Source organism: Talpa europaea (genome assembly GCF_964194135.1).
Source record: "Talpa europaea genome assembly, chromosome: 12".
Taxonomy (NCBI): Eukaryota; Metazoa; Chordata; class Mammalia; order Eulipotyphla; family Talpidae; genus Talpa; species Talpa europaea.
Window position 1 is genome coordinate 1,090,692 of NC_140079.1, and position 27,492 is coordinate 1,118,183.

At 65.6% G+C, this 27,492-nt stretch overlaps 1 protein-coding gene across 2 annotated transcripts; it reads right to left on the minus strand.

The window, feature by feature from the left end:
• Positions 1–7: 7 nt before the first annotated feature.
• On the minus strand, positions 8–27,492 carry SESN3 (sestrin 3; the record flags this gene model as incomplete). Of its 2 annotated transcripts, XM_084250772.1 has the most annotated exons (10): positions 8–94; positions 1,357–1,501; positions 5,976–6,166; positions 6,688–6,806; positions 8,087–8,258; positions 8,976–9,212; positions 10,357–10,539; positions 11,728–11,925; positions 13,448–13,513; positions 27,421–27,492. In XM_084250772.1, 10 exons carry the CDS (start codon positions 27,490–27,492, stop codon positions 8–10), a joined length of 1,470 nt encoding a protein of 489 aa, XP_084106898.1. The 2 variants fall into 2 exon arrangements, with proteins under 2 accessions (XP_084106898.1, XP_084106899.1); XM_084250773.1 differs by lacking the exons at positions 10,357–10,539; positions 13,448–13,513; positions 27,421–27,492 and having other exon boundaries at positions 11,728–12,041.

Below are 27,492 nucleotides of genomic sequence, written 5' to 3' on the forward strand. Positions count from 1 at the left end.
CCGGCGCTCAGGTCAGGTGCCGGGTGATGGCGCGAAGGGCATACAGGAGCTCGGCCTGCATCCGCGCCTCCATCAGGAGCAGGTTCACGTGCACCTGGGAATGAGAGCGTCGTCAGCGCGGCCGTCGGAAGTGCCTGGTAAAGCTGCTCGTTCACATCCAGACACGCAGGCGGCCCCCGTGGGCGGGCGCTGGCCCGGTGCCGACGCCACCTGACACTCGCGCGACCTGGTGTGTGCACGTGGCTCTGAGGGCTGGAAAAAGACCCCCGAGCCTTACGTTATCCCGGTAATTTTCAAGACTGTATGTTACGTAAAGCCAATGAGTCTTTTGGGTCATGAAACTAATTTTTATAAGTGATCTTTTCCTACAAATAAACATTCTCCCAGCTGTCAGATTTTGTGTGGCTGAAAGTCAGCTGCACTTCTTGCAGCCCATGCTTCGTCCTGGCAGCGCTTTTGAAAATACTCCTGGTTCACTTGAAAGACTCGGCTGAAAAGCCGCCGGCTGAGGCAGCTCGACGCCAGCGCCCCGGCCGTCCGGCCGCCTGAGCAAGGCCCTCGTTGGGAGGTCGTGGGCGGCAGAGGGGCCAGAATGAATGCCCAGGTATTTTCAGAAGCTATTATGGAACCTGGTATTAATATTTAAATTATTTTGCTACCGTCCTACAGCGGGGTATACCGTTGGGTAGACGGTCTTGATGAGTCAGGGGATGTCTAGGTCCCACTCATGAAGGAAGAAAATCTCACGCAGTACATAAACGGGGCGTGAGGGCCCACGGGGGTGCCGGGGAGAAAATGGCTCTCTGAGGCCGACCGGCGCTAAGATTTTGAAAACTCCGATCCATGTTGAGGCTGTGACATTTTCTGTCGAGATGATACAGGTAATTAGTGAATTTTAGGCCCTTACTCTGCAGTTGGGGAAACTGTGGTGTAAAATGGAGGTTCCTGGACGTGAAGGCGAAAACACTGAGGATTTTAGGCCAGTTCCCACAACGTGGGGGCGCCCCTGGCCACACGCAGGCCTACGTCCTGAGTCCTGGATGTTTCCCCAGAGACACGGAGACTGTGCCACACGTGGCTCAAAGGTCTCCACCCACCGTCCGACGCCACGTCAGCAAGCAAGGGTGAGAAAGCGCAGGTCCAGGCTGGTGGCGGAGGCTGGGCCGAGCCCCCGCGCCCCTCATGACCAGGCCGGGCCTGTGTGGCCGACAGAGCAGGGCAGTTTCCACGTGGACTTACCTGCTGGGCACCCAGCTCTGCCACCCCCTCCCCCTGCCCCACGTTGAGCTCAGTCCCCGCAGGCGAAGCCGAGTGCCGCTGGCCGGGCCGGGCCGCAGGCAGCCGGGCGGGACCCACCTTTTCCGAGTGCGTGAACTGGTGCCAGTAGCTGTCGTACATGCGCTTGGTGGTCCTCTCCGGGTAGCAGGCCACCGTCTTGGCGTAGGCCTTCAGGCTGCGCTCCAGCAGGCGGCTGACCTCCCCGTAGTCGTAGTCGTCGTACCTGTGGGCAGGGCCGGCTCGTGACCGCGGCTCTGGCACCCATGCCCCGTGCCCAGGGCCCCCTCAGTGCCCCTCCTCACTGAGACGCGGTCCTCCCGGCCGGCTGCCCCACATGCTAGGCAAAGCCGTGGGCACCCAGCGCACGAACGCCAGCAGGGGTTGGTCGGGGGACCCACGGGGCACGGGAGGCAGGCGCTGCCCATAGGGGGCGGGTGGGGTGTCCATGATGCGGCAGCTGCATGGAGCGCGGGTGGGGCTGCTGCGGGCAGGGGCCTGCGCGGGCCCCTCCTGGCCAGCAGCTGCGACCCCAGGGGGACTCTGTGGGCCGGGAGGGAGGAAGAGCCTGAGGTGGGCGGGAGAGGGCGTGGGCGAGGCGCTGGCCAGCGGACACCCTCTCAGGGACCGGGCGGGAGAGCCCGCAGCCAGAGGGGCGGTGGAGGAAGATGCCCCCACACGACGGGCAGAGTGGACGCCGGCCAGGCAGGGCGCAGGCTCGCCCAGGAGGCGGCGGTGGACGCGAGGAGGGCGAGGGGACTAGTGGTAGCTTCCCGGGCAGGGTTTCCCTTCCCTTCTGCCCAGACCCTAGACTGAGTTCACAGGAGGAGCTGGGGGCTCCCCAGCTTTGGACAGCGGCGCCCGGCGGGCTCCTCTCACCTGCCCTCGCGTGCACAGGCGCGCCACAGCGACGCGGCTGGTGTGTGCTCCCAGCCAGGCCGGCCAGACGCTCCAGGCGGACCCCGAGGGACCTCACTGCGAGGAGGGACGGGGGCAGGGAGCCGCCACCGTCCCCCGCCGCGGCGCTGCTTAACCAGGAGCAGAGTCCGGCCCACAGAGACCTTCCACGCCAGCTCAGCAGTAACACAAACCCTGGACTCGGAACGCGTGTGTGGACCGCAGGGAACTGCGTCTCTGCGCATCAGTCTCCACAAATGCCTTCAAAGCTCTAGCTCACAAGAGCACATTATCCAAAAGCCTCCCTGAGTAGGAAAGTCAGTTTCACTCACTCACTCACCCACAGGCCTCGCCACGCCGGCCTTCGGAATTCAGAGGCCCCTCGTTTACGCCCAGGCCTTTTCTTTCAGTGTCGCACGAGTTTGTTAGGGGGTCTCACTCCACGCCCGCCGCCAGCCCCTCCAAGCATCTCGGCGATGTTCTGCGTCCTCGCAGATGTCCCCGTCAGCGTGGACACGCGGGGCGGCAGCGAGCAGGGCGGCCACTTCAGCAACGTTAGTTCTTGCAGTCCCTGAGCTGGAGGATCTTCCTTTTGTTTTATGTTCCACTTCTTTTACAGCGTATCGCCAGCTACTTCATTCTTTCGATGCGATCGTCAATGGCACTGTTCCCTTGGTGTGTTCCCTCCCGGCTCCCCGTGCGCACGCAGTGGCGTCTTCAGTTTTCTTCGTATATGATCGCTTTGTGACATGAAGAATGAACATTTTTACTTCTCTCTCAACTTGGATTTCTTTTCTTACTCTTGTTGACTTGCCCCCTCCAGGACTCCACCGCCATGCCCAACAGTCGCCATGAAACCGGGCACCTTCGCCTTGCACCTGATCTCTGAAGAAGAGCTTCCAGCGTCCGCCGCTGAACTTCCGAGCTTGCCGTGGGTTCATCATGCCCGGCCTGGACCACGCGGCGGCAGGCTCCTTCTGCCCCCATGGTGTTGAGTTTTTATCAAAATGGATGTTGGCTCGTCCAATGCTCCCTCTGCATCTACTGAGACGACGCAGCTTTGTCTTCCCCGGGGCGGTGTGGACCGTGGGGACGGGGCCGGGCCCACTCTGCCCGGGCAGATGGGCCTTTCTATGTGCTGCTGCGCTTTCTATGTGCTGCTGCTGAGATTCGGGGTATTTTCACCTTCGTGCTCGGCAGGGATTTGATTTGCAGTTCTCCTTCCTGCCATATCCCTGTCTACTGCCGGCACCGGAGCACTGTCGGCCTCAGGAGAGGGGTCTGGAAGTGTCTGAGAGGGGCAGGAATGAGTCTCTCTTTGGCGCTTTGATAAAACTCACTATTGAAACCATCTGCCTGAGCTGCTGCTTCCCTCCAAGCTGGCTCTCGCTCAGCGCAGGTTTTCTTTCTCTTTTTAAAAAAATTACAGAGGGGTGGGCCTCCCCGGTGGCGCAGCGGTTGAGTGCTGGGCTGCGAAGCTGCCTGCAGCCTCTGCAGCGCCGGTTCGATCCCCGGACACCGGGAGGGTCCTGCATGGCGCGCAGACCTCTCCTGCCGCCCAGACCTCTCCTGCCGCCCGCTGCTCCCCTCAGCAGTGTATTTCGGTCCTTCTGCCTGCTCTGCTCCCCGCTCTGGCTCTGGTGGATTCTCTCACCCTCCCGCGCTTCTGATTGTACCCAGTGCATGTGTAAATAAATAAATAAATCTTAAAAAAATAAAAAATAAATAAATTAGAGAGCAGTCTTTAGTGATTTGTCTTTAAAAATTAGGAAAGAGAAAGAAAAGGCATTTCGGTGTGCTAGCTACATCATACAGCGTTTTATATAAACCAAACGGTCAAAGAACATAAAAAGACTGGGAGGCTGCATGAAGACAACGCTCCAAGAGCTGCAGAGGGAGGCGGACGCCCGGGGTCGCGGCTGCACAGCGGGGCCCGGGCCCAGCGCTCTGCTGAGATGGGGCGACTGGTTGTCAAACCACAGAGAAATCTGACCCTGGAGCGTCCATCACACGACATCGAGTATGGAGAACATGAAGCCTTGAAAATGAAAGTTCCAGACACACAGAAAGCGCAGTGTTTGAGAAAACCACAGGTTTGATGTTGGTGGAGTCGGGTCTCCTCCCCCGAGCGGCGCGTCTGCGGCAGACGAGCCGGCTGCTCCCTGGAGGAAAGGCAGGGGCTGCGGCCCCCGGTCGCCAGGGGCACAGCCGCGCCGTCGCACTGACCGGTCTCTTCCGGAGTTGGGCTCGTTCTCTTGCTGACGGATCTGGACTCCCAGTTTAAAGGGAGCTTGAAAACGGGCAGGGCTTGCGTGAGCAACAGAAACATCAGCCAGCAAAATGAGGAGAGCTCTCGTGAACACACGCGTGGTTCTCTCCAGCGCGTAAGGCCAAGGATGCCCTGGGACGCGCCCGAGCGGGGAGGCGTGCCCGCGGTGGGGCTGGCATGGTGGGCGTGCTGCTCGCGCCTCTCCGCCCGGCTGCGGCCAAGAGCTGGGTTCTAACCAGCCCTCCAGAAGCGCTCGCCGCGTGACATAAACATCACAGACCAACTGCAGCCCGCGCTGTCTTCCCACTCACTGCTCTTTCCAGAAAGCCTGCCGGTCGCTGGTGGCATCTTTTCAAGGCAACTGTTCCAAAAGAGATCCTGCTCTCAGCGCGGAGACACACTCGCTCCCTCGGCGTGTTCAGCGGCGCCTGCAGCCCCTGGCGCTCGGCCGAGGGAGGACGACCCATCCGTGAGCCCCTGCGAGGGCCCCTCTCCGGGGCTGGGTCTGCTCCGTTTGCAGCCCTTCGAGCTTCCTGACCTGGATGTCCCCCTTGTTTGGGGAAGTTCTCGCCGCGGTTGCTTCGGTGGGGTTTCTGCCCCTCTCCCTGGGGCCCCGTGACGCGGGTGCTCCCGAGGCTGTCCCACAGGCCCGCGCTGTCCCCACTTGCGGCTGCCATCCGGATGCCCCCCGCCCTCCGCCTAGTGAGCCGCTGCGGAGCTCTCTGCTGTGCTGACCCCCTGACCTGTGCTCTGCGTGGAGCTTTTCCACACTTCCCTCAGCACGGCGCACCCTGAGCGCGCACGGCCCTCCTGACTCCAGCAGGCGCCATCGTGCCTGCGGTCTGAAAACTTCTTCCGGGAGTTTGGCTCATTCTCTTGCATTAGGGTCTCCCCAGGGCTCTGTCTTCACCCACCAGTGGGGCCTTCTCACGCTGCCTGGGGCTCTGTGCTGCCTGTGTGGGTGCAGCGGCGTCTTCCTCCAGGCCGCTGCCAGCACTGGGCTACAACCGCCGGCCACGGCTTGGCCCCTGGCACTGTGCTGAAGCCTTGTCACCGCTCAGGGTCACTGGTGCTCAAGAGCCCACGCAGGGGGGTGGCCAAGAACCCGGCCTAGGGGGCGAGGAGGCCGCAGCGGTGGGGCCTCCCTGGGGCTGCAGCTGCCTGAGTCCAGGTCACCGGCCACCTGGGGCCCACACTGCTCGCCAGGAGCTCCAGTCTGTGCTGGCCCTTCAGCCTGCTGGCCCGAGCCCATCCTGTCCCCCTCGCTCTCAGGATCCTGGGGGGCTTTCAGACCCACCCCGACTGGCCCTGCCCTGTCCCAGGGCTGTTGCCCACCCCCCGCCCCGCCCCCCGCCCCGCCCCAGGGAGGGGTGGCTCCAGCCCTGGGTGCGGCAGAGACAGATGGTGTTAAAGAGGGACGCGGCCTATAAAACAGACCCCATTTCTAAGTCGGGGTCCACATGCAGGCACCCCGAGGCGTGGCCCTGCGGGATCAGAGTCCCCCTAGGGGAGCGCGCCCCTCCCGAGCACGCACCTGATCCCGAACATGCAGTGGACGTAGTTGAACAGGGCGCGGTGCAGCGTGGTGCTGTCAGCGTCCTCGCGGCTGGCCGCCGGGCCGCAGGTGAGGCTGCAGACCATGCGGAACTTCTCGTCCAGCAGGTGCCCGATGTCGGAGTAGAGTCTGTTCACCAGCGAGAAGCCCTGGTCCTCCCAGGTGTAGTCCTGCGGGAGGAGGGTCACGCAGTCAGGACAGTGCCATCCCGGCCCCGCCATGCGTGCTGCCCGCCTGCCAGGGCGCTGGCCCGGGTGGCCGCTGGGGATGACCTCTGCCCCTCCTGTGCTCAGCACGGCACCACCGTGGGCCTCTCCAGGGGGCCCAGACTCCTGAAATATCCCCACGGGCCCAGACCTATGGGGTGACGTGGACAGAGACAAGGGACCCCGAGGGGCAGGGTCTGCTTCCCTCGGGCTCCCGGGGCCACATCGCCGCCGCCGCGGGTCCCGGGAGGGGGGACGCACAGCCTGACACCCTGCAGCACCGGGCCTTACGCCCGGCGCCTTTCATGACAGGGGCAGCCTGTCGCCTGGGCCCCCAAACCCGATGTGGGGGAGTTTGGTCTTGTGGGGTGACTTCAGGACTGACAGAGCCAAGGCCTCCTGCCTCCTTGCGGGGACACCGAAGCGACGCGGCTGCGGGGGGTCAGGTGAGGCCGGGGGGCCCTCCTCTGCCCAGGACGGCCCACCTGGGCGCGGAAGGTGTGCAGGTGCTCCTCTCCCCGCCGGGCAAAGTCCTCGTACCCGAAGCCGGGGTCCTCCACGTACCGCGAGACGTCGGACGCTGCCATCACGTCCTCCTCGAAATCTAGGCAGAGGGAGCAGCAAGGAAGGTGAGCGTGCCGCGCGGAGACAGCTCGGGCAGCGGAACGCAGCCAGGTTTTCCACCAATTTTAATCTTTCTCCTGGATTTCTGAAGGAACAATATTGACTTCGTGGCTCGACTCACAGAAACAGTAGTTGCTTGGGACACAATTTCATCACCAAATCCTGGCAACGTTAATAATCACTCAGTTACCCAGGCGGGAAACAGCAGCTGAGGTGGAGCACCTCAGCAGCAGCAGGGGAGGGAACGAGGTTTACTTCTCTGGGGATGGCAACGGGCAGAAGCTCCGCCCGCGCCAGGAAGGGGCGCCCACGGGAGGCCCAGACGCTCAGACGCTCCCCCGTCGCCCCCACGGGACCAGCCCACAGGGCTCGCATGCTCAGGAGGCCGAGGGGCAGCTCCTCAGCTCCCCGCCTGCACCTGCATCCCCGCCTGCGTACCCCACCTTCACCCCCAGGTCCGGGACCCCTGTGAAGTCACCCGGCGTCCCCCAGAGCCAGGCGGGAGGGGCCGAGGGGCTCCTGCCACGCCCCCAAACTGGGCCAGGCTCATGGCGGGCGCCCAGGCCTGTCCACATCTGCCCAGGGCTGCGACTGCCGGCCGCAGGGGCAGGCTCCTGAGGGCAGGGGGGAGCCGGCAGATGTCTGGGGGGTGAAGGGCCGCCCAGGCCTGCTGCTCAGAAGCCTGAGGCACGACCCATGGCTCGCAGCGCTGCCCACAAGCTGCCGCGGCCCACGGCTAGCGAGAGCCGAGACCAGCCCCACGTGGCAGCTGCCGGGACCAGCGACAGAGGGAAGTGCTGAGAGTCCGAGGCCCGGAGGGGTCGGCGTGGCCGAGTGGCGGTCACTGCGTGTCCTGGGTCTCAGTCCCAATCAGAAAGTTCCCTCCTCTTTCAAAGTCTCTGGGGTATTAGGGAAAAAATGTGCTCTTAAGACTAAGGATTCTTAGCTTTTAACATGGAATGAATTCCTCCAGATTCAGTCTAAGCAAAGGACCCAGCGGTCACTCCGGGGGCGCCCAGCCCTCAGCTGCCTGGCAGAGCGGGGGGCAGCCCTCAGGCCCGCCCCGCCGATGGGCTCTGCTCTAGGGAGCCACGTCTGCTGAAACAGGATTTCAGAAAAAACAACAAACTGCCATCTCGCCTGGCAGGCGAGGGCTCTGCGGCCTTCCCCTGCGTGAGGCTGCCCAGAGACGCCCTGGGGGGCAGGGGCGGGGGGGGGGGTGACCCGCAGGGCTCCGCAGACGGCAGGGAAGAAAAATACCTGAGTGAGGAAACGCGTAGAAAGTGTCCCCAGAGACCACGAACAGACCGTCCTTCTCCGACTCCAGGCGCGGGGCCAGGTCTTCCTGAGACGCCTCTTCGTCTTCCCGTCCCCCCTGAAGCCCCTTCATTCTCTCCATCAAGGCCTCCAGCTCGCCGAGAGAACCGACGATCTGGAAGCAGACAGGACAACACTGGGTGTCCTGGACACCCAGCGCTGTTTGAATGTCCCTTGTGACAGGGCGAGCCCCACGGAAAGTGGGGTCCAGGTTCCCTGCCCCCAGGACAGGGGAGCTGAGCATCCAGGGGAAGCTCAGATGGGGCAGGCCGAGGCGCCCCTCCGTGGGGTTGCGCTGGTGCCTGGTCTTCACGTGGCAGACGGCGAACCCGCTTAGAGCGTGCAGGTTTGGGGGTCCCGGGTGTCCCTCGGTCTGCCCACTGGCACCCCCCACTGTGATCAGTGGCGTGGACACAGCAAGCTCCTCAGCGTGTTTCCCACTAACCCCAGAGACAACTGCATGACGGCTGCAGACGCGCTCAAGAGGACGCTGCTGTCCTGGCCGTCGGGCCGTCCGCGGGCGCGCGAGGCTGGGGGGGCTGTTCTACGTCCACGTGCTGAACGGACAGGCTCAACGTGGGAGGGCGGGCGCCGCCTGCTGCCCGTGGAGCTGCCCGCCTGTGCTCTGAAAGCGAGGCAGCGGCAGCGGCCCCTTCGCGTCGCCACGAGACGCAGCCCTGCTGTCCCACGGCCACGGCCACGCCGCGGGGGACACCCAGCCCGGGGCTGTCGGGTGGCGGAACATCCGGCCCGCGGCAGGGAACGGCGGCCAAGCCCGGATGCGTGGAATGTCGGGGCGCCCCGGGGGCGAGGAGCGGACAGGCGGGCTCACCCCAAAGCTGCCGGCTGGGAGGGCCGCGTTCTCGACGCCGTTGTCGTTGGCCAGGTCACAGGCGCAGAAGGGGCCGCGCGGGGCCAGCCTGAGGCCGGGGGCCGCGCCGGGGCCGCGCTCGGGGTTGATCCCGCTCCCGAAGACGAAGCTGGCCAGCGCGTGGTAGTGCGCCAGCAGGACCACCGCGTGCACCAGCTCGGGCAGCGACCAGTTGCTCTCCCCCGTCCGGACCAGCTTCTGGAAGGGGCGAGTCGGAGGGGAGGGGGAGCTGCTGAGCCGCGGGCCCCGGGAGGCCAGAAGGGGCTTTGGGCAAATAAGGTCGCGTGAAGCCACAAAGCCGAGGGCCGTGTGGCCGCTTCCCAGCCCCCACGGGAGGCCCCACGGCAGCTCGCCGCGGGGGCGGGGGGGGGGTTGAGGAGGACGGGGCAGGATCTAGAGGGTCACCCAGCAAGGACATTTTAAGGTGCTAAGGGAGCGACCACCTTAAAAATCACCAGAAATTCAACCCAGCAAGTGAACTTTCACTTCCTTTTAGGTAAGTTCCCCGAGGATAAAGCCCCTACAGGCCGGACAAGAAGGCGCTGGCGTGCGGGCCACTGTCCCGCGTCTGCACGAGAGCTTGAAAAACTTCTGAGCAGGCGGTGCTGAGGGTTAGTCTCGGGGCCATGACGCCATGACCTGCGGCCCGGCTTCCACCCGGACAGGAGCTACCCACGGGGCGCAGCAGACCTCTCCTGTCTCCCCGCTGCTCCCCTCAGCAGTGGATTTCAGGGGATCCGCCTGTTCTGCTCCCCATGCTGTCTCTGGGGAGTCCTCTCACCACCCCCGCACCTCTGGCCTGCACCCCAGTTCTTCACAAAAAAGTAAATTTTTTAAAAACGGACATTAAAAATAAATTTCCAAGCAGCCACCGATGGCGCCCCAGAGAAGCCGGCAGGTACCTCTGCTCTCCCGACAGCCCATCCACCCGGGAGTCCTCCAGGGGCTCTTTTCGGTCAGCGCCCTGCGCCCACGCGAGCGTCCATGTCCTGCCGCCCCCCAGTCTCAAGCTTTCACTTGGTTCACTTCACAGTTAAAATCCCGATGGGAAAACCTGCTCTTCTGCCCTCCACGCCGGGCGCACACTCAGCCCAACTTGGCCAGGGCTCAGGGAGGACAAGACCCGGGTCCCCGCATGTGTCCACTCCCAGTGACTGCCCAGACCAGCCTGGAGCGGCCCGCTCCTGCCCCGCACCCTGCGCCCCACCCCACGCAGCCCTGCTCTTGCTTCAGAACCACCACCCCTGCCCCCGGGGCTGGGAGGGAGAGGCGTGCGCGCACCTCGCCCCCCACTTCTGAATCTCTTCTGCACACGGAAGAGGGGCTCTAGGCGGGCCCCTACCTGGATGTGGTCCTTGGTGAGCAGCCAGGGCCGGTGCGCCAGCAGCTTGTTGATCTCGTTGAGGTTCCGCAGCCGCCGGGGCACGCGCTCCAGGCCGGTCAGCCACTCGGCCGCGCCGCCCGTCTGCAGGAACTCGTCCACGTGCATGTTGATCAGGTAGGCGCACTGGTGCCGCGCGGCCGCCTGCAAAGGGCAGCAGTGGGCGGCCGGGCTCACGCTGCCCACGGAGGAGCGGCCTGGATGGCGCCGACCGTCGCCCCAGCGGTTGGGTTGTTTTGTTTAAAGCGCCCTCCTCCTCCGGGCCCTCTCACCACAGAGCCGCCAGCGACTCCTGGGGCGGATGCTGGAGCCCAGACCCACGCGAGCAAGCGGCCTCACAGGCCGGCGACACACACTCGCCCAGAAGCGGCAGCACCCCCGCCAAAGCCCACGCCAGCAGTCACGGGGACGCGTGTCCCTGCGTGGCACGGAGGACGCCGCCTGCATTCTACCCACACGCAGGCGTGGCCAGCGTGGCGGCTGGGCGAGGTGCCCTGGCCTGGGTCGGCCTCCACCCTCAGGGGCCTGAGCCCTCCTCCCGCACCCCCACGCGGCCGCTCATCCAGACCGGCCCTGGGCACCAGCAGCCCGCACTGCTCCTCCTGAAAGTCCCGTCCATCCTCTCCGCTGCCCGCCTTCCTGCAGTCTGTGGCCACTGACGCTAAAACTGACGCTGAACTCAAGGTCAAGTGCACCCCCAGCAAGCCGCGTGCCACCCCTGTGGTCTGGCTCTTGAATGAGAGCAGGAGGGCCTCAAACTCAGTGAAAACTCTCCTGCTACCGCCTGCCAGCTCTTGGGGCCGGCTACCCCTGCCGCGCTACCCCAGAGCGGGCGTCCCCTTGTCCAGCGCTGCCAGCTCCCTGCTCCTGCCCGGCCACGCCAGCCTCACAGCCTGGTCACCGGCCTGCTGGCCCCGTGCGAGCGCTCTACCCCAGGCCCACCGGCGCCCACCACCCTTCCTCTTATTCCGCCAAATTAGTGATGACCCAATGACAAGCTTTCACAGCGATGGCTAGACCGAGACATCCACCGCAAAGCAAGGCCTGTGGGCCCCGCAGGCGTCCTGTGTCAGGAGATGAAACGAGAACGGTGAAAGTCATGTGACGCTGCTTACATGAAGCGGCTTAAAGCATGAAGAGTGTCCAGGGGCCCCGAGGCCCTCCCTCCCATTCCCACGCGCTCCCGTCGGCCGCAGGGGCGGGTGTGTGGGGGGTGCAGGCGCTGGCGGGCTGGGGGGCAGGTGCGCAGCGTGGGGCACGCACTGGCGGGCCGGGGGCAGGCACCGGTGGGCTGGGGGGCGCGCGCTCGCGGCGGGGCAGGCGGCCACGCACCATGATGGCGATGTAGTGCCGGTGCGGCAGCGGGAGGGGGCCGTCCATGCGCAGCATGAAGAACTGGCTCCGCAGGAACGACTCCAGGTACTGCGCGTGCAGGCTCATGACCTGCGTGATGTTGTCCAGGCGGCCCGACGTCGAGTACTCCTCCACCAGGACGCTGGTGCGCTCGTCCGCCGCGTCGGCCTGGGCGACCTGCGGGCAGAGGATGGGGTGCTGGGCCGGCGCCCCCTCGGCCGCACGCGCCCTCCCGCCGGTGAGTCCACGCCGCCCGCACCGCTATCGGGGCCTTGGCGAGGGGCTGGGCCGCGGGGCCCAGAGACTGGGGTTTCCTCTCCACAGTCCAAGACAAAACCTCGTTTTCTTTAGATCAGTATCTCCAGATTCTTTGTTTAATTTTGTTTCTGAACATACATAAAAAAGCTTTTTGAGTTTTTTGGGGGGACAAAGGAAAAATTAGGTAACGTGTGAAAAACTTAATTGAAAAATTAACAAGGACACCAGACACGGTGCCCCCACTCCGAGCTCCTCATTAACAAGTACCAAGTCACAAGACCCCCCGCAGCGCCCCCAGAGTGGAAGGCGCACTGGGCAGTGGCAGACGGACTGAGCTGGGCACTGGAGATGGGCTGGGGGTGCCAGCGGGCGGGGCTGGCCCCGGAGGCTCTGGCCAGGGGCTGCTTACTGTCCCGTAGGTCACTCTGCGGGAGGACGCCCCCAGGCTGCCCTGCGCCTCCCCTGGACATGGCGCACATGACCGGAAGGCGCTGCTGAGCAGGAGCCCAGCCCCAAGGACACGCGATGTCTGGGGAGTGCCAACGGGGTGCTCCCGCCACGGGGTGCAAGAGGCAGTGTCACCTCAGCTCTCTGTAAAGCCAAACACCTTTACCTTGTCCACCCCCACGTCATGACGGGCATGAGGGCAGTCCGGAGTGTGTCCGGTGACCCAGGGGCTCGCGCGCACCGCACGCTGCGCAGGCCTGCTGGGAGGGGACGGCGCCTGCAGGCACGAGTGACCCAGACACGGGCGCTGTGCCCGGTGGAGCTGGACACTGCCGTGGACACAGCCCGCCAGGGCCGCCCTCCTCTAGCCAGGCAGGCGCCCTCTGGGGTCCGGGAGGCCTGCCCCCGCCGAGCCCCTGGTGACAGGGAGGCCACGGATAGGCAGCTGCCCTGTGTCCCGCCGCCCCTCCCCCGCACTGGCCGACCCGGCCGTCCGGGAGGGGCTCAGTCACAGACTCAGGGTCCCCCAGGGCAGTGGGGGGGCGGGTGGCCGTCCGGGAGGGGCTCAGTCACAGACTCAGGGTCCCCCAGGGCAGTGGGGGGGCGGGTGGCCGCTCACACAGAGCAGTTGAATAATGTCAGGAATTTCAAAACACCTTAAAAGCCGACGTGGCCCCAACCCCCGACACAGTGGCCACCCCGAGGCTGACATCAGCCTCCGTGACCGGTGGCATTTGCAGAGAATTGTTTTAAAATGAAATACGGAAAATTCCCTATTACTCGAGCCTTGAAATGCTCCCTAATTTTAAAACGCGGCAGACTATTCCGCAGAAAATCTCTTATGGGAAGCTGAATATAAATTATCTTCGCGCTTCTCTGACATTTTAAGAAACTCAAAAACAAAATGCATTTTTATTCCGTGTTGAAGACGGAGCCGCCCGCCGACGGTCACGCGCCGCTCCGGCCCGGCTGTGGCAAAGGCGGCCGCACTTACTTCCTTCTCCGGGATGAAGGCACTTGGTCCTCTCGACGAGGGCTGAGATACTCTGATTCTGTTATCCTGTTTCCAGAGGGAAGAATTTACGTGTTAATGACTTTCTAAGAGGAGCCAGGCGGGCGCAGACCGGCGTGGAGAGGGCTGTGCAGCCAGGGCCACTGCCGGCCTCGGACCAAGGCCCCGGCCGTGGGGAGAGCCATGCCCCGGGCGGGGCCCCAGCAGGCCCCCACGGCTCCCTCGGCCCCGCGAGGAAAGGCCCCCGCCCAGCGTGACCGAGCCCCTTGCGGCCACCGGCAGAGCCCGCGGGCCAGGACGCCCCAGAGCTGCGTCCACAGAGAAGGCCCCGCGGCTCCCCCAGCAGCGGCCTGGCCTGCGTGTGGTTTTTCTTAGTGAAATAGCAAGGGTCAGACTCAAGAACTTGGAGTTTTTACTTGTAAAGTCCAGCAAGCAGAGGTTAAAGGAGCTGGGAATGGAGGCCGGGGCCATTTTCTGGCCCAGCCCCTTAGCTCGCGTCTGTGGAAACCCAAAGCCAGAGGCGGGTCCGGGGCTCTCAGCGGCTCCGCCGCGGCCTGGAGGCTCCGGGTTGGGAGCCCGAGGTCTGTGGCCTGGAGGCACGGGCAGCCCCGTGGGCCCACTCGGGCAGTGGGCACCGCTCCAGGGCAGGAGGGCGCCCGGCTGGGACCCAGGGCCTCGGCTCCCCAGCTCCACCGCGCCCTGAAGCCGCGGAGCCCTGAGGAGGCGACAGGACGGTCCAGCAGGGCCGCCCGCCCGGGGCCGCAGGGCGAGGACCGGGCATCCCGCAGCGCCCAGGCCGCCGAGCCGGTCGGCCCGAGAGACCTTAAATGAGGGTGAATGTGGTAACTCGCCCCGGGCTCTCCCGCATCCGTCTCGGGGTCTGCCCCGGGGTCCCCATAACCCGTCATCCCCATCGAGACACCTCGACGCAAGCAGGAACGGGGCGTCGTGTCCCTCGTGTGTTCCGGGGTCACCGTCTGGGCCCGGGCAGTGCCCTCGGGGGGCGTCCCGGCAGGGGCTGTCCGGGCTGGGGGGGGGGGGCTCGGCGCTGCGGGGTCTCCGGGGCCGGGCCCTGAGGGGGGGGGCGCCGTCGGGGACCTCCGACCCCGCGGCCTGCGGGGACCCTGGCAGGCCGGCGCAGGCTGCGCCCCTTGCCTGCGGCGGGGGGGGAGGGGGGGCGCCCCGGGAGCAGGGGGGGCCTGGACCGCGCCTCCGCCGGGCTCCCCGCGGCCCCGCCTCCCGCCCTCGCTCCGGGGGCTCTTCCCGGGGTCCCCGCGCGCCCCGCGCCCCCAGCGCCCGGCCGGGGCCTCGTGGCGCCGCTTTGCCGTTTCCCGACCCCCCCCCCCCCCCCCCCGACAGCGCCGGCGCCCCGCGAGGAGAGACCGAGCGCCCCGCGCTCCGGGGCGGCAGGACCCACGGGCAGCCCGCCCCGAGCACCCAGCCGCCCGCCCCCCCCACCCCGGGTCCGGCCCGGCGCCCCCCCAAACGCACTCGCAGGCCGGCTTCGGGGCGCCCCGACACCGAGGCCCGCGGGCCGGACGCCCCTCGCCACGCGCCGCGCCCCGGAGGACGCGCAGGGCGGCCGCAAACCCGGGGGGCTCGGGACGCGCCGTCGGACCCCCGCCCCCCCACATTCGCGCCCGCGGGCTCCGGACCTGCTGTGATCCAGGGGTGCGGGCGCGGAGCAGGCCGCACCCCAACGGGACTTTCTAGTAGGGACTCAGAATTCACAAACAATTGAAAAAATAATTCCGCGCGCGCCGTTGAGAACCCGCAGCGGGGCCGCCCGGGCCGAGCGCCCGCACCCCTGCAGCGCGGGGTCGATCCCCGCCGCCCCGAGATGCCCGCTCGGCCTCCGGCGCCGCCCGCCGCCCCCCGCAGCGGTGTCCTCGGTCCCTCTGCCCGCTCTGCTCCCCGCTCTGGCTCCGGTGGGTCCTCTCACCCTCCCGCGCTGCTGACTGTGCCCGGGGCTTGGATAAATAAATAAATAAATCTTTAAAAAATTATTTAACGTGACTTTCATGAGGAAGAACTAGCAATTCGCCCAGATCCCCCTCCGCTCGCTGTCTGGGGTCCTCGCTGAGCCCTGAGGCCCAGGGATAAGCAAGCCCAGGGGGCCCCGGGAGGCTGGAGCCCATGGACGCAGCCACAGGCGAGGGCGCGGGAGGAGCCCAGACAGGAGGCCAGCGGCGGTGTCCAGGCAGCCCCGGACGGGTCACCTGAGCAGGACCCCGACGGTCAGGCCGCAGGCGAGGGCAGCGGGTCTGTGAGGCAACATCCCAGGCTGGGCTCCGGGAGACGCGGGCAGCAGGCGGCCCTTAGGGGCGTGGGCGCCCCGACAGTGCTCAGAGGGCCGGGACGGCCCTACTTCAACTCACCCAAGGAAGGAGAGCCTGGCCTACGCGCGGGTGTTCCCTGCTAGCTCCACGGTCCTCCAGGAAACAAGCTCCTTCCCTTGGCTCAGGCAGAACTAACGCCTACGTGTTAAAAGCACAACCACGGGAGTGAGCACCTTGCCGCGGCTTCTGCGGGCACCACACGCACATCCGGCAAACACCGGCCAGCCCTGCACTGGCCGGAGGGCCCTTCCTCCCCAGCTCACAGACCGGCCGGGGAAGGTGGACGCACACCGCAGACTCCAGGGTGGGCCGTGGCCGGCAGACAGAGAAGGTCACTGAGACCCCAGCACAGAGTCTCCCGGATGCAGACACTTGGTCAGTGTCCAGATCGTCAGTTTTCTCATTTGAAAATGAGGCCGAGGCCCTCTCCAAGGGCCTGACTGCATTAACTTTCTCCAGCCCAGAACTTTCTCCAGCCTAGTCAGAGACCCCAGGTGCCAGGAGAAGGCTTAGGGGCGACGTGCTTGTGTACCCCAGAGCTTCCAGAGGGAGGGAGGGAGGAGGCCTTCCCATGTGACTAGCGCGAAAGAAATATTTTAAAAATAACTATTTCACCTAGTCTGTTAATAAACTGATCATCTTAGATACCGAAACTTTTGTAAAATATAAAACCAAGATCAGAAAATAACATGTTATATATTATGTAATTTATATATTTTTAAAAATAACTTTAATCTTAAATATCTATAATTATTTTCAATATTCCATATTCTCTCTTCTCTATAAATGATCCAGTAAAAAAAATTTCTAAAAAAAAAAAAATTTGCAGCAACATGGATGGCGCTGGAAGGGATCATGCTCAGCGAAATAAGCCAGAAAGAAAAAGAAAAATACCGGATGGTCTCACTCATAGCAGGAATCTAGAAAATCAAATCCATTTTTAAAGAATCCATGTTGCTTAATGATTCTCTTTACCTTTTCCCCAAATAAGGCAAGGAATTATGATCAACCACTTATGTAAATGAGCGTAGTTATGTAAATAATCTTCAGAACCCACTGATGTGTTTCCCACGTCCTCACGGAGTGGCACACGGCGCCGCTGGGACAGCTGTTTCTAGGCAACCATGAGTCACCAAGTCTCCATCCTCCCGAACTTGCTTTAGGGGGCTCCTGTGACCCAGCGCGTCACACACAGCGCGCCGGCCCGACCCTGCCCTCACGGATGCCACCTCCAAATCGGCTTTCCTTGTCCTGCAGACGCGGGCCTGGTGGCCGGGGTGCTGGGCGGTCGGGGCCTGCTTCTCCTCGTGCAGGCGTGGGGCGTCCCCCGGGACGGCAGCTGGGCCCCCAGGTGGGCACGCGTGTGAAGGCCCAGGGTGCACCCCCCGCCCCCCGCCCCCGGTCACGGTCAGTCCTCCAAAGGCCACTGCACTTTGTAAAGCAACGGATTTTAGGGTCCTTAGATGCACCCCAAAGCATCTTCTGTGTAGGAAGATGTGTCACAGCGGCGACACCACCGAGTGGCAGCGGCCTGCAGAGAGGCGCCAGGACACGGGGCTGGGCCGCTCCGGAGGGGACCCTCCAGCCAGCAGGCGAGAGCGCCCCGGAGCCGCAGAGCCAGCCGTGGGGGCCGCCCCGCGTGGCGGGAGCAGGAGTGAGCTGCTAACGCTAAATCACTCTTACCCTCCGTGGGTGCAGTTACTGCAGCAGCAGCCTGAGCAGGCATCTGTGATTACTGATTAAGCACAATCCGGTTGGCAAATATTTTAAAAATACTTTCAATGTATCAACAGACTTGGGCGCTGCAGACAGCCAGTGACGCTCCGCGGCTGCGATCTGCGGCCTTAGCAGCCGCGTGAGAGCGTCATGGAAGACTGCTACACGGAGCGGGGCTCGGCTTAAGCGCCCCGACAAGCAGCGAGGCGATAGCACCCGTGCTGGCGACACGCGAGCCAGCGCCCGCGTCTGCAGGGGACGTGCCCGCGGGCGGTAGGCGTGGCGAGCACGACGGCGAGACGACGCCAGAGCGAGCGCACCCCTTCCCAGCCCGGCCCCCAACTCCGAGCCCGGATCTGAGCGCCTCCATCGCCCGGTGTCTGAAGACAGTGACCGCCGCCGTCCGCGAAGGGCAGCACTGTGGCGGCATCTGGAGGCGCGAGCACAGGCCTGTGGGAGGAGCAGAGGCGCTGGCCCCGGGTCCCCCAGACCTCACTTTCATGGCACTATTTTAGGCCACGAAAATGCCTTTTTAAATTTCCTTTTTTATGCATCTCAAAGTCAAAAGCTGACTGGCCATTGCCATGGAGACCGTTCTATTTAGGGCTGCGTACCAGCCCTTCCCTCGGAGGAGCAGCAGCGGGCTGAGGGAGCCGTCCCTGGCATGGGGTCCCCTCCCGGCCCGGGCAGCAGCGGGGCTGGGAGGGGCGGGAGCTGCACAGCCCATTACTCTTGCTGAGTACGTTCAACATGGGCCAGTGTCGGAGCTAAGCAAGGGACACCATGAGGAAAACTCCTTTTCCTCAAAACTCAATGCAACCAAATAACCCAAGAGAGTCCACGCGCCACCGGACCAGGCCCGCGGCCAAGGCCGTCCCGCAGAGCACAGCCTTAACCCGGCTGGCACCTGACCCCGGTGCAGGCCGCTCGGGCTCTCGTCAGCTCTGGCTTGTGGCCTGCTGGCGTGACCTTCGGCCCTGTAGGCGCAGGTGAGTGCCCGCGCCGGGGTCCCCCTGAGCGCGCGCCTGGGGAGACTTCACAGCCGGCGTGGCCCACAGCTGCCCTGAGCTGCGGCGGACGGGCCAGGGGTCCCGGGGGAGCCGTGGAGATGTTCTGTGCTTCTACTTAAAGTTTAACATCACTTACAAGTGAAGTGTTTTCTCTAAGTGGCCGCTCGTCAGGGGAACTGGGTTTTTTGGAAAGCAAGGGCATCAGATTAGCAATCACCTCATAAGACAAACGAGAACAAGAAAGACTGTCCACGCGGCGGCCCTGCCGGGATCCTCCCACAGTCACGGGAGCCGGCCAGCTCGCCGGCCTAGGGGGATTGTCCACCCTGATGGCTGGACGGGGCGGCTGCGGCATAGGTGGGGCTTCCATGCTGGACAAGAGGCCGGCTATGCTCACTGCACCGCGTGTGAGCACCGAGCCCCTCCAAGGAGGGCCTTAGTGAACGCCGGCAGGCTCTGCTCTTCGGGGCTCCGCTCTTCAGCTGCCGGCAGTTGTCGACACAGAGAACAGCATAAAATGGCAATATATTCGGCCCCGAAAAGAGAACTTTTCTATGTTCTCATTTATCTAAACACGGTTTCCCCCATTTTTAAGGGCCCCACATGCCAAATAGGTCACTTGCAGAACCCAGAGAATGCATGCGCACGAGTGGTGTGCAGCAGCGCTCGAGCCCGACAAACACCAGGCCCGGCCCCCGGCTCTGTGGACAGCCATGCCCGGGGGTGCTGGATCTGCACCTCACACTCAAGCAAAAGATAAACCACCACACACAAGTTTCCACCACGGGCCGGGGCGCTGCGGCCTCGCCAGTGGCTTCCGTGAAGGGGCCTCCAGCTTAGGTGATTTTCACTTTTGTTTTCATTGTTGTTTAGTGGGGGAAACACTCTGGGCTTCTTGTTTTCCTTTACTGATTTATATCAAAACTAGCAGCACAGTGAACTCTGAATCTCGCGGTGGTAAAATGTGCCCCTGGCGGCAGCCGCCACCGGGCCACCAGGCAGGGGCGCTGCCCACAGCCTGACACCGGCTCTCGCCCACCGGCGGTTCTTTTTCATCTCCACGTCTTGCTGGACACTGGGCGGACCCGCTGGACCGACAACCAGGGCACAGCCCACCCTCAGAGTGGACACGCTGAAGCTGCTCTTCGCCAGAGTTCACCGCCCGTCACCATGTGGGGTCAGCAGCTGGGAGAGATGGTCTCGGGCAGCTGCTCGGCCCCAGGTGCGCCTCCCATGGACATGACGCTCCCCGCCGGGGGACACTTCGAGTGGTCAGTTGCAGCCGGCGGTGTCTGTGCCGGGGCAGAGCAGGCCTCGCTGCTGTCTGCTGCGTGTCTGTGGGCAGCTCCCGGGAGTTCTAGTTTACGGCGCGCAGGAGCCACTTCCCACATGCCCCGTCCCCGGCACGGCCCGCAGTGAGAGTGGACACTCATCCCTGGCTGTGGTGTCCAGGCGGAGGAGGGCAGCCCGGCGGCTGGACACGGACTCCAGGGCTCCGCTGCGTGGCACTGCCGGGTTCTCCTTCCCACAGACAGCCAAGGCGAGGGGCCGGGCAGCCGTGTCTGCACAAACAGCTCTCCGTGCCGCACACAACCGCCAGAAAGCGAAGCCACGTCTCAGAGGCCCCCGCCAAGGGAATGCTGCTGAAACCATTCCTTCTGGAATGGAGCAGAGACAGCAGAGCACGGAGGGCCCTCGCCCTCGCGCTGAGGAGCGACTGTTGGGAAAGGAGGGAGTTAAAATTTGCCGGCTGTTGGGAAAAACCATTCTGTGACTGGGAAGGAAAGGAGACAGATTCGTGCAGATGAAGGAGCTACAGGGACAGATCAAAGAACCCTAACCCGTGTGTCCACTGCTGCAGTGTTATAGAGAGAGAGGAATTTGCATTTCTAATGGGCAAATAAAGTCGTAAAAGTATCTGCTTCGGAAGCCGCTGTTAGTCTCCGGGAGAGTCAGGGCCCATCGCGTCACGGTCATTTCACAACACGAGTCCCGTGCCCAGAGGAGAGCAGGAGATGCCAGGCAGCGGCTCGCCCGGAAGGAGAGCGGGGTGCTACCCTCGCACCTGGTCCCGAGGCCCAGGGTCGCTGGCCACGCCGAGAAGCGCGAGGGTCGCGCCCGCCCCGCCGTGCCGCGCGCACCGGCCTCCCGGAGGGAGAGCTGGCCCAGGCAGTGAGGAGGAACTTGCACGAAATCCAGTTTCCGTTACCCCTGAGGTGGGTCTGACCTCTGAGCACTCGGCGCAGCTGTATTTGGAAAGGCAGATTTCATCTCCCCAGCTGTCCACGTCCACCTCCCTCTGCGACGGAGGAAGACGCGAAAATAAAACCCGTCTCCGGAACGGAGAACGCGCGCTGCCTCCGCGGGGAGAAGACGGGTCTGACGCGCAAGTCCATTTCCTGCCGTGAGGAAAACCGGGCTAATAACGGACACAGCCCCACGCGGGCCCCTGGTCCTGCGCTCGCAGCCCGTGTCCAGCACCTTCCGTGGGACACGAGGTCGGAGGCTGAGCAGGAAGCAAGGCCCTTCACCCGCGCCGGGGCCCGACGGTCGTGGGACCGGGGGCAGCAAGACCCCGCCGCAGACCCGCGCGACTCGCCTGTGGAGGCCCAGCCGCGGTGGTCCCGGCCTCTGGGCAGTTCCCGGCTCGCGGTGGGCCAAGGAGCGCCGGCAGGCCCGGGAGCCCGCAGCTGGCCTAGGACACCCAGGGGGAGTGTGGGGGGCTCCGGGGAGCCGATCGCCTGCCCTCACCACTCCCCACATGCCCAGCGCCAGGGCTGTGCCAGAGCAAAGGCCGCTTTTTCCTTTGGCGGCCGGGCCGGGGCCTTGACCTCCCCGCCCCGTGGACCAGCGTCCTGGCCGGGTCAGAGCCCCCGCAGAGTGTCCCGCGCACACGCCACAGCCCCAGCCAGCCAGCGGCCACGGGCTTCCCGGACGGGCCTGCGAAGAAGCGCTCGGGCGTGCGGGGATGGAGACGCGCTCACCGGAGCGGCCGGGCCACCTGGCGTGAGGGCCGTCCCGAGAGGGGTGACGTGCCTGTAAGTCAAACCTGTGTTGCTAGACATGAACTTCCCGTGAACCGGATGCCGGTGAGAGCCGCCTCGCGGGGGCCTTGCCCACTGTCCTCTGTCGCCTACGCCCTTGCCCGGGCCGTGCCCGGTCAGCGGCCGCGCGGGGGCGGGGCGGGGCCTGGCGCTCGGGAGAGGCTTCCTGGCGTCACGGAGCACGGGAGAGAGTCTGGGAAAGAGAGGCCTGCTCCGCGCCAGCTGCAGGCCGAGGGCCGGGCGCGTCTTCAAGCACTTCGTTCTGCATCTGCCAGGGAGCTCCACGCGCGCCGGGGGAGCCCTGGGCGTCCACTGCCCTCTCCCCCCCACCAGTCCGGTCTGCGGGGCGGCGAGAGAACACACGTGCCCATGCCCCCTGGGGCTCCGCCGGCTCTGCCTTTCCTTGGTGGGGCGAGCTTGCTGCCGCCATCAGCGCGCACTCGCCCCGGCCTCCTTTCTCGTCCCTTCTCCTGCCGCTGCTTCTCCCACAGGCTCGGCTGTCAAGACAAAAGGCCGACCCTGCTGCTGGGGGCCTGGCGTCCCTGCCGGCCCAAGCCAGGGGGCAGAGGACACAGCCTCCCGTCTGGCCCTCTGCGGTCACACGGCGCCGGGATGAGGCTCCTGCGGCCGCCGGCACCGCGCGTTCGCCGAAGGGCCGCGAGAGCCCAGGGGCCTGGGAGCAGAGACCATCCAGGGCGACCCTGGAGAGGCGCCTGGTGGCTCCACACTCACAGGGCTGAGCAGCCGGCAGGCCCCGGCCCCGGCCTCAGCTGCCAGCGTCCCCGCAGCCTTCAAGCGGCGCCGGGCTCGGCTGCCCTGCGTCACCACGTGGGTCCTGAAGCGCCCACACACGCCCAGAAAGCGTCGTGCACCCCAAGAGCTGTGGTTCAGGTGCGGGCTGTAAGGGCAACACTTACTGTGTGGGGGTTAAAATGACACAATTTAAAATGTTTGTTAATTCATTTAAAATAATAAAAACCCTTCATGGGTGAACACGCGTGTTAGGAAAGTAACTATTTCCTTAAAGACCGTGGAGAGCAGAGAGCCAAGCCCGGCGCGCCCCCTGCCGCGTCCCTCCGCCGCGCTGGCTGAGGCTGTGGGCAGCGCTGGCCTCCCACAGGGGCCGGACGCCAGGGCGGAGACCGCGAAGGCCCCGACCCGCGCCAGCAGCGCTGCGGGAAGGTGAAGGCGCGGAGCGCGGGCTGGACTTCCTGGGGCATTACAAGCCGAGGCCTTTGACTCTTTAGCCGCGTATGACTTCGATGAATCTTCTCGAAAGCGCATACGGTGATCTTGAGAATCCAAGGAAACTGAGGGGCGAGAACCGGGAGGGCCCACGTGGTGCCCGGGTGGGGAGGGAAGGGCGGGCAGCGCCACGCGGGAGACGGAGCCCTCGCGCGCTGGCCCAAGAGCTGCCCGCCTCCGCCGCTCGGGTCTGCTCGCGGCTCCGCCGGCCCCGGGGAGAGGCTCCGAGCTGGGCCGTGCGGGCTCATGGCGGCGGGGGCACAGTTCCCCAAGCGCAGCGCCTTCAGCGCCGTCAGTCCCTTCCCCCGAGTCCCCGGGGTCACGTACTCATTCTGGGGGCGACTTCCGCCAGCTCTCCTCCGGCCTGGGCGCCCGCAGCTCCGGGGAGACCGCCCTGGCCCGCGCGTTTCAGCTGGCCCCGGGGACGCGCCGGAGGCCTCGCTCGGGCCGACTTTGAAGGCGCGAGTCTCGCTGTGTCCCGGAGGCTGTGCCTTGCGGGCGGGCACCTCCCCGCTGCGCCGGGCTGGCCGGGCTGCCCACTGCTCTCAGCTGCCCGGCGGGGCCTGCACCGGGAGAGGCCGCGAAGTCTCAGAAACCGTTTTGATCTTCTGGACCCTCGGGAAGGCCGTGGACATCCCACAGGGCACAGGGTCCGAAGAGCCAATCTGAGAGCCGCTGCTCTGTCTCCCAAGGACCCGACCCAGCGCCGCCAGAGCCACCGCCCGGCAGCTCCTCCCGCCCCGCCCAAGTGCTCTGCTTGGCCGGGGTGCGCCCCGGCCTCTCTTCCGCACCATCATGCTCCACTCGGGGTCTTTTCAAACCAAATACCAATTTCCCACAGCCCCCCAAGGGTCCAAAATGCTATTTAGTTTAATCATTTCAAAAAAAAAAAAAGCAAAAGCAACAAATTGGCTTACTATGTACGGGTTGGGGGCAGAATAAAAAGAGAAATCGGAAACTCACAAACCCAATGTTGATTCTCACTAAAAGCGCATCCTCACCGCTCGCTCGCGGGCCACGCCACGCCACGCCACGCCCCGGGCTCCTGGGAAAGGGCGGAAACTGGCAGCTTTTTGGTTTCTAGATTTACAGTTACGCGTCATGTTTCACAAAGTACTTTCACACCTATCACCTCTCTCAAGCCGGGCCGCAAACAACAAATCAAGGAGAAATCATCCTCACTTCGCAGAGAAAACCAGGCTGCAGGGGAGTTAACAGGCCTGTGCGAAATTAAAAGGTCCGCCCGGCGGGCCTGTGGGCGCCGGCCTCTCCGGGCCTCTCGGGAGCCCTGGCGGGGCTGAGGGGGTCGGGGTCCCTTCAGAAATTTAATCTCAGGCAGAACCGAAGTAGGAAACATTGTCTACAAGACAATGACTTTTATACACCGCAGTTAGGAAGTAGCAGCTCCCGGTGACTGTGAGCTTGCGAGTGAAAGTGTGTCTGAGCACACAGGACAGGCTGTTTTCTCTGCGAGGCCAGCGCCCTCGTGATGGGCGACCACCTTTCCCGTCAAAGCGCCTCACGAAGAATCCAGATGTGCGCGCCAAGGCAGCAGGGCGAGTTCGAACTCAAGACCCGCACGAGAATAATCTTGTAACAAAAGATAAATCTCAACACAATTGGCTGATATTTGGCAAAACATATTTTGGGGTCGCTGTATCGTCAAACCAGAAAGTGCTTCAAACGTGAATCCAACGCAAGCATTTTAGAACATGGGAGCACGGAGGCCGCCGTGAAGAGCATTTCGAGAACCACCGCAGAGGGTTCACGGGCAGAAACGCGCAGCCTGATCGCCGCTCGGGCAGCTTAGTTTAAGACAAAAATCAGGTGAAAAAACTGGTTTCAACATTCAAAAAAGATATGCATGGGGCCTCCCCGGTGGCGCAGGTGGTTGAGCGCTGGGCCGCGAAGGTGCCCGCGGCCTCTGCAGCGCGCTTAGATCCCCGGCCAGCCGGGGAGAACCCCACAGGGCGCGCAGACCTCTCCTGCCGCCCGCGGCTCCCCTCAGCAGTGTCCTTCGGTCCTTCTGCCTGCTCTGCTCCCCGCTCTGGCTCTGGTGAATCCTCTCACCCTCCCGCGCTTCTGACTGTACCCCGATTCTTGCATAAAAACAAATCTTTAAAAAAATATATGCACATAAGAAACCCCGTAGGCCAAGGCGGCACATCGCTGCTCTCCACAGGACACTTCATTCTGCAGGTTCAACCTGCCACTGACCGGCCACTGTGACTGCAGCAACGCGGCTCGTATTGTTCAGGCGCGTATTTCCCACTTTCTCAGCTTCTTCACTTGTGAAATCATTAAAAAGTTCTCAAAATAAATCACCATGTAAGCGACGCGGAGAGTGCAGTCACGGACAAGACGGTGTCACTGGACCTACGACGAGATGCAGCCGGACTGTTGTGGGGTCAGAGCCCAGCTCTGCAGGGTGAGGGCCATGCGGTCAGCAGCGATGCCACAGGGCAGCAGTGGCCCCTGCGCTGCAGGGGGGAGTGGGCGGTGACCCCAGGGGGGAGTGGGAGGTGACCCCAGGGGGGGAGTGGGCGGTGACCCCAGGGGGGAGTGGGCGGTGACCCCAGGGGGGAGTGGGAGGTGACCCCAGGGGGGGAGTGGGCGGTGACCCCAGGGGGGAGTGGGCGGTGACCCCAGGGGGGAGTGGGCGGTGACCCCAGGGGGGAGTGGGAGGTGACCCCAGGGGGGAGTGGGCGGTGACCCCAGGGGGGAGTGGGCGGTGACCCCAGGGGGGAGTGGGCGGTGACCCCAGGGGGGAGTGGGCGGTGACCCCAGGGGGGAGTGGGCGGTGACCCCAGGGGGGGAGTGGGCGGTGACCCCAGGGGGGAGTGGGCGGTGACCCCAGGGGGGAGTGGGCGGTGACCCTCTCAGGGCCAAGGGGTGCTCACGTGGAAACTGGTCTACCCCCTGTCCCCAAACTCCCCCCGGTGACAGGGATTATTACCCCTCAACACCCCTCACGGCCCCAGTGACCAGAAGCCTTTACTCTCACTAAAGCCTCTGCTGGGGCCGCACCGGCGCCCCGACGGGGAGGCCGGGCTCCCAGCAGTCCCAGGGCTGACGGCCCGGCGGTCCGCCTCAGGTGACGAGCCAGGCGGGCGCTGTCAGCCCAGCTGGAGACACTGAGGCAGGCCCGGGGGCGACGCTCCTGCCCCCCACCCCCCGCACTCGGGGGGAGCGCGGGGCGCAGCTCTTCCAGGGCCCCCGGGGCTCGGGCAGCGCGGCCACTCGCGGCGGAGGCTCCCGTCTCCCCTGCCAGCCCCCCGCGCGCCCGCTCCTCGGGGGCTCCTCGGGGGCTCCTCGGGGGCTCCTCAGGGGCGCCGGCCCTGGACACCCGCCCGGGAAGCGCCGCGGGGCCCCCGGGGAGCTGCTGGGGGCCACGGCCCCGTCCTCCCGCGGGGCGCCCTCCGGTGTGCGGGGTGCAGGGCGGGGGTGTCAAGCGCCTGCTACTCCTCAGCGCCCACCAGTGGGGTCCCCTCCCGGCCGGGGAGCCCCGGGACAGGGGGCGGGGGGGGGGGCGCGGGGGGCGGGGCGCGGCCTGCGCACGGCCCCCTCCGCCTCTCCCGGGTGGACCCGGTGGACGCGCCCGGCTCTGGCAGGGGGGGTCGGAGACGGGCTACCGCCGCGCGGCCCCCCACATTTCATTGGCCTCTCAGGGCGCAGCGAGGCCGCAGCTTCCCCGCTGACCCCGGACCAGCCGCCACCGCCAAGCGGGTCGGGCGCGCGCGGGGGGCCGCGCTGAACCCCTGCGGCCCGCGGCGACTGCACGGCGCACCCCCCCCCCGCGGGGAGCAGCCCCGGGGCCCCCCAGGCCCCGCAGACCAGCCCCGGCTCCGGCTCCGGCTCCGGACAAAGCCCCGCGGCCCGGGACCGGCGGCCGCGCGCCCTGACCCGGGGACGCCCCGGGTTCCGCCCCGCACCGCACCGCGGGGGCGCGCCCGAGGCCGGCGGGGGTCGAGGGGACCCCAGCGCCCCCCGCCGCCCAGCACGACGGAGCAAACTTTCCACGGCCGCGGGGGGGGCGCGGGGGGCGGGGCCCCCCCGCCCCCCCGCCCCCCCGCCCCCCCCGCCCCCCCCGCCCCCCCCCCGCCCCCCGCCTCGCTCCCAGCCCCTGCGCCCCGACCTGCAGCGGGGGCGCCGCGGGGTGTCCGGCCAGGGCGCGGGGGCGGCGCACCCCCAGACGCCCGGGAGCCGGGCCGAGGGCACAGGCCCGCCCCGCCCCGCAGGAGCGCGCGCCCAGCCCGGCCCGGCGCCCCGCACCCCCGCCCCGCCGGCCCCGCCCCGCCCCCCGCCGGCCCCCCGCGCCCCCCTACGGCCCCCTGCGCCCCCCGCCGGCCCCCTGCGCCCCGCACCCCGCCGGCCCCCCGCACCCCGCCGGCCCCCTGCGCCCCGCAACCCCCGCGCCCCCCGCCGTCCCCCTGCGCCCCGCCCCCCGCCGGCCCCGCACCCCGCCGGCCCCCTGCACCCCGCGCCCCGCCGGCCCCCTGCGCCCCGCACCCCGCCGGCCCCCTGCACCCCCCGCGCCCCCCGCCGGCCCCCTGCGCCCCGCACCCCGTCGGCCCCCTGCACCCCGCGCCCCGCGCCCGTACCTGGCGCAGCCCCTTCCGGCCGTCCGCGCACAGCAGGCAGTCGGCGGCGCCCGGGCTCCCGCCGCGGCTCAT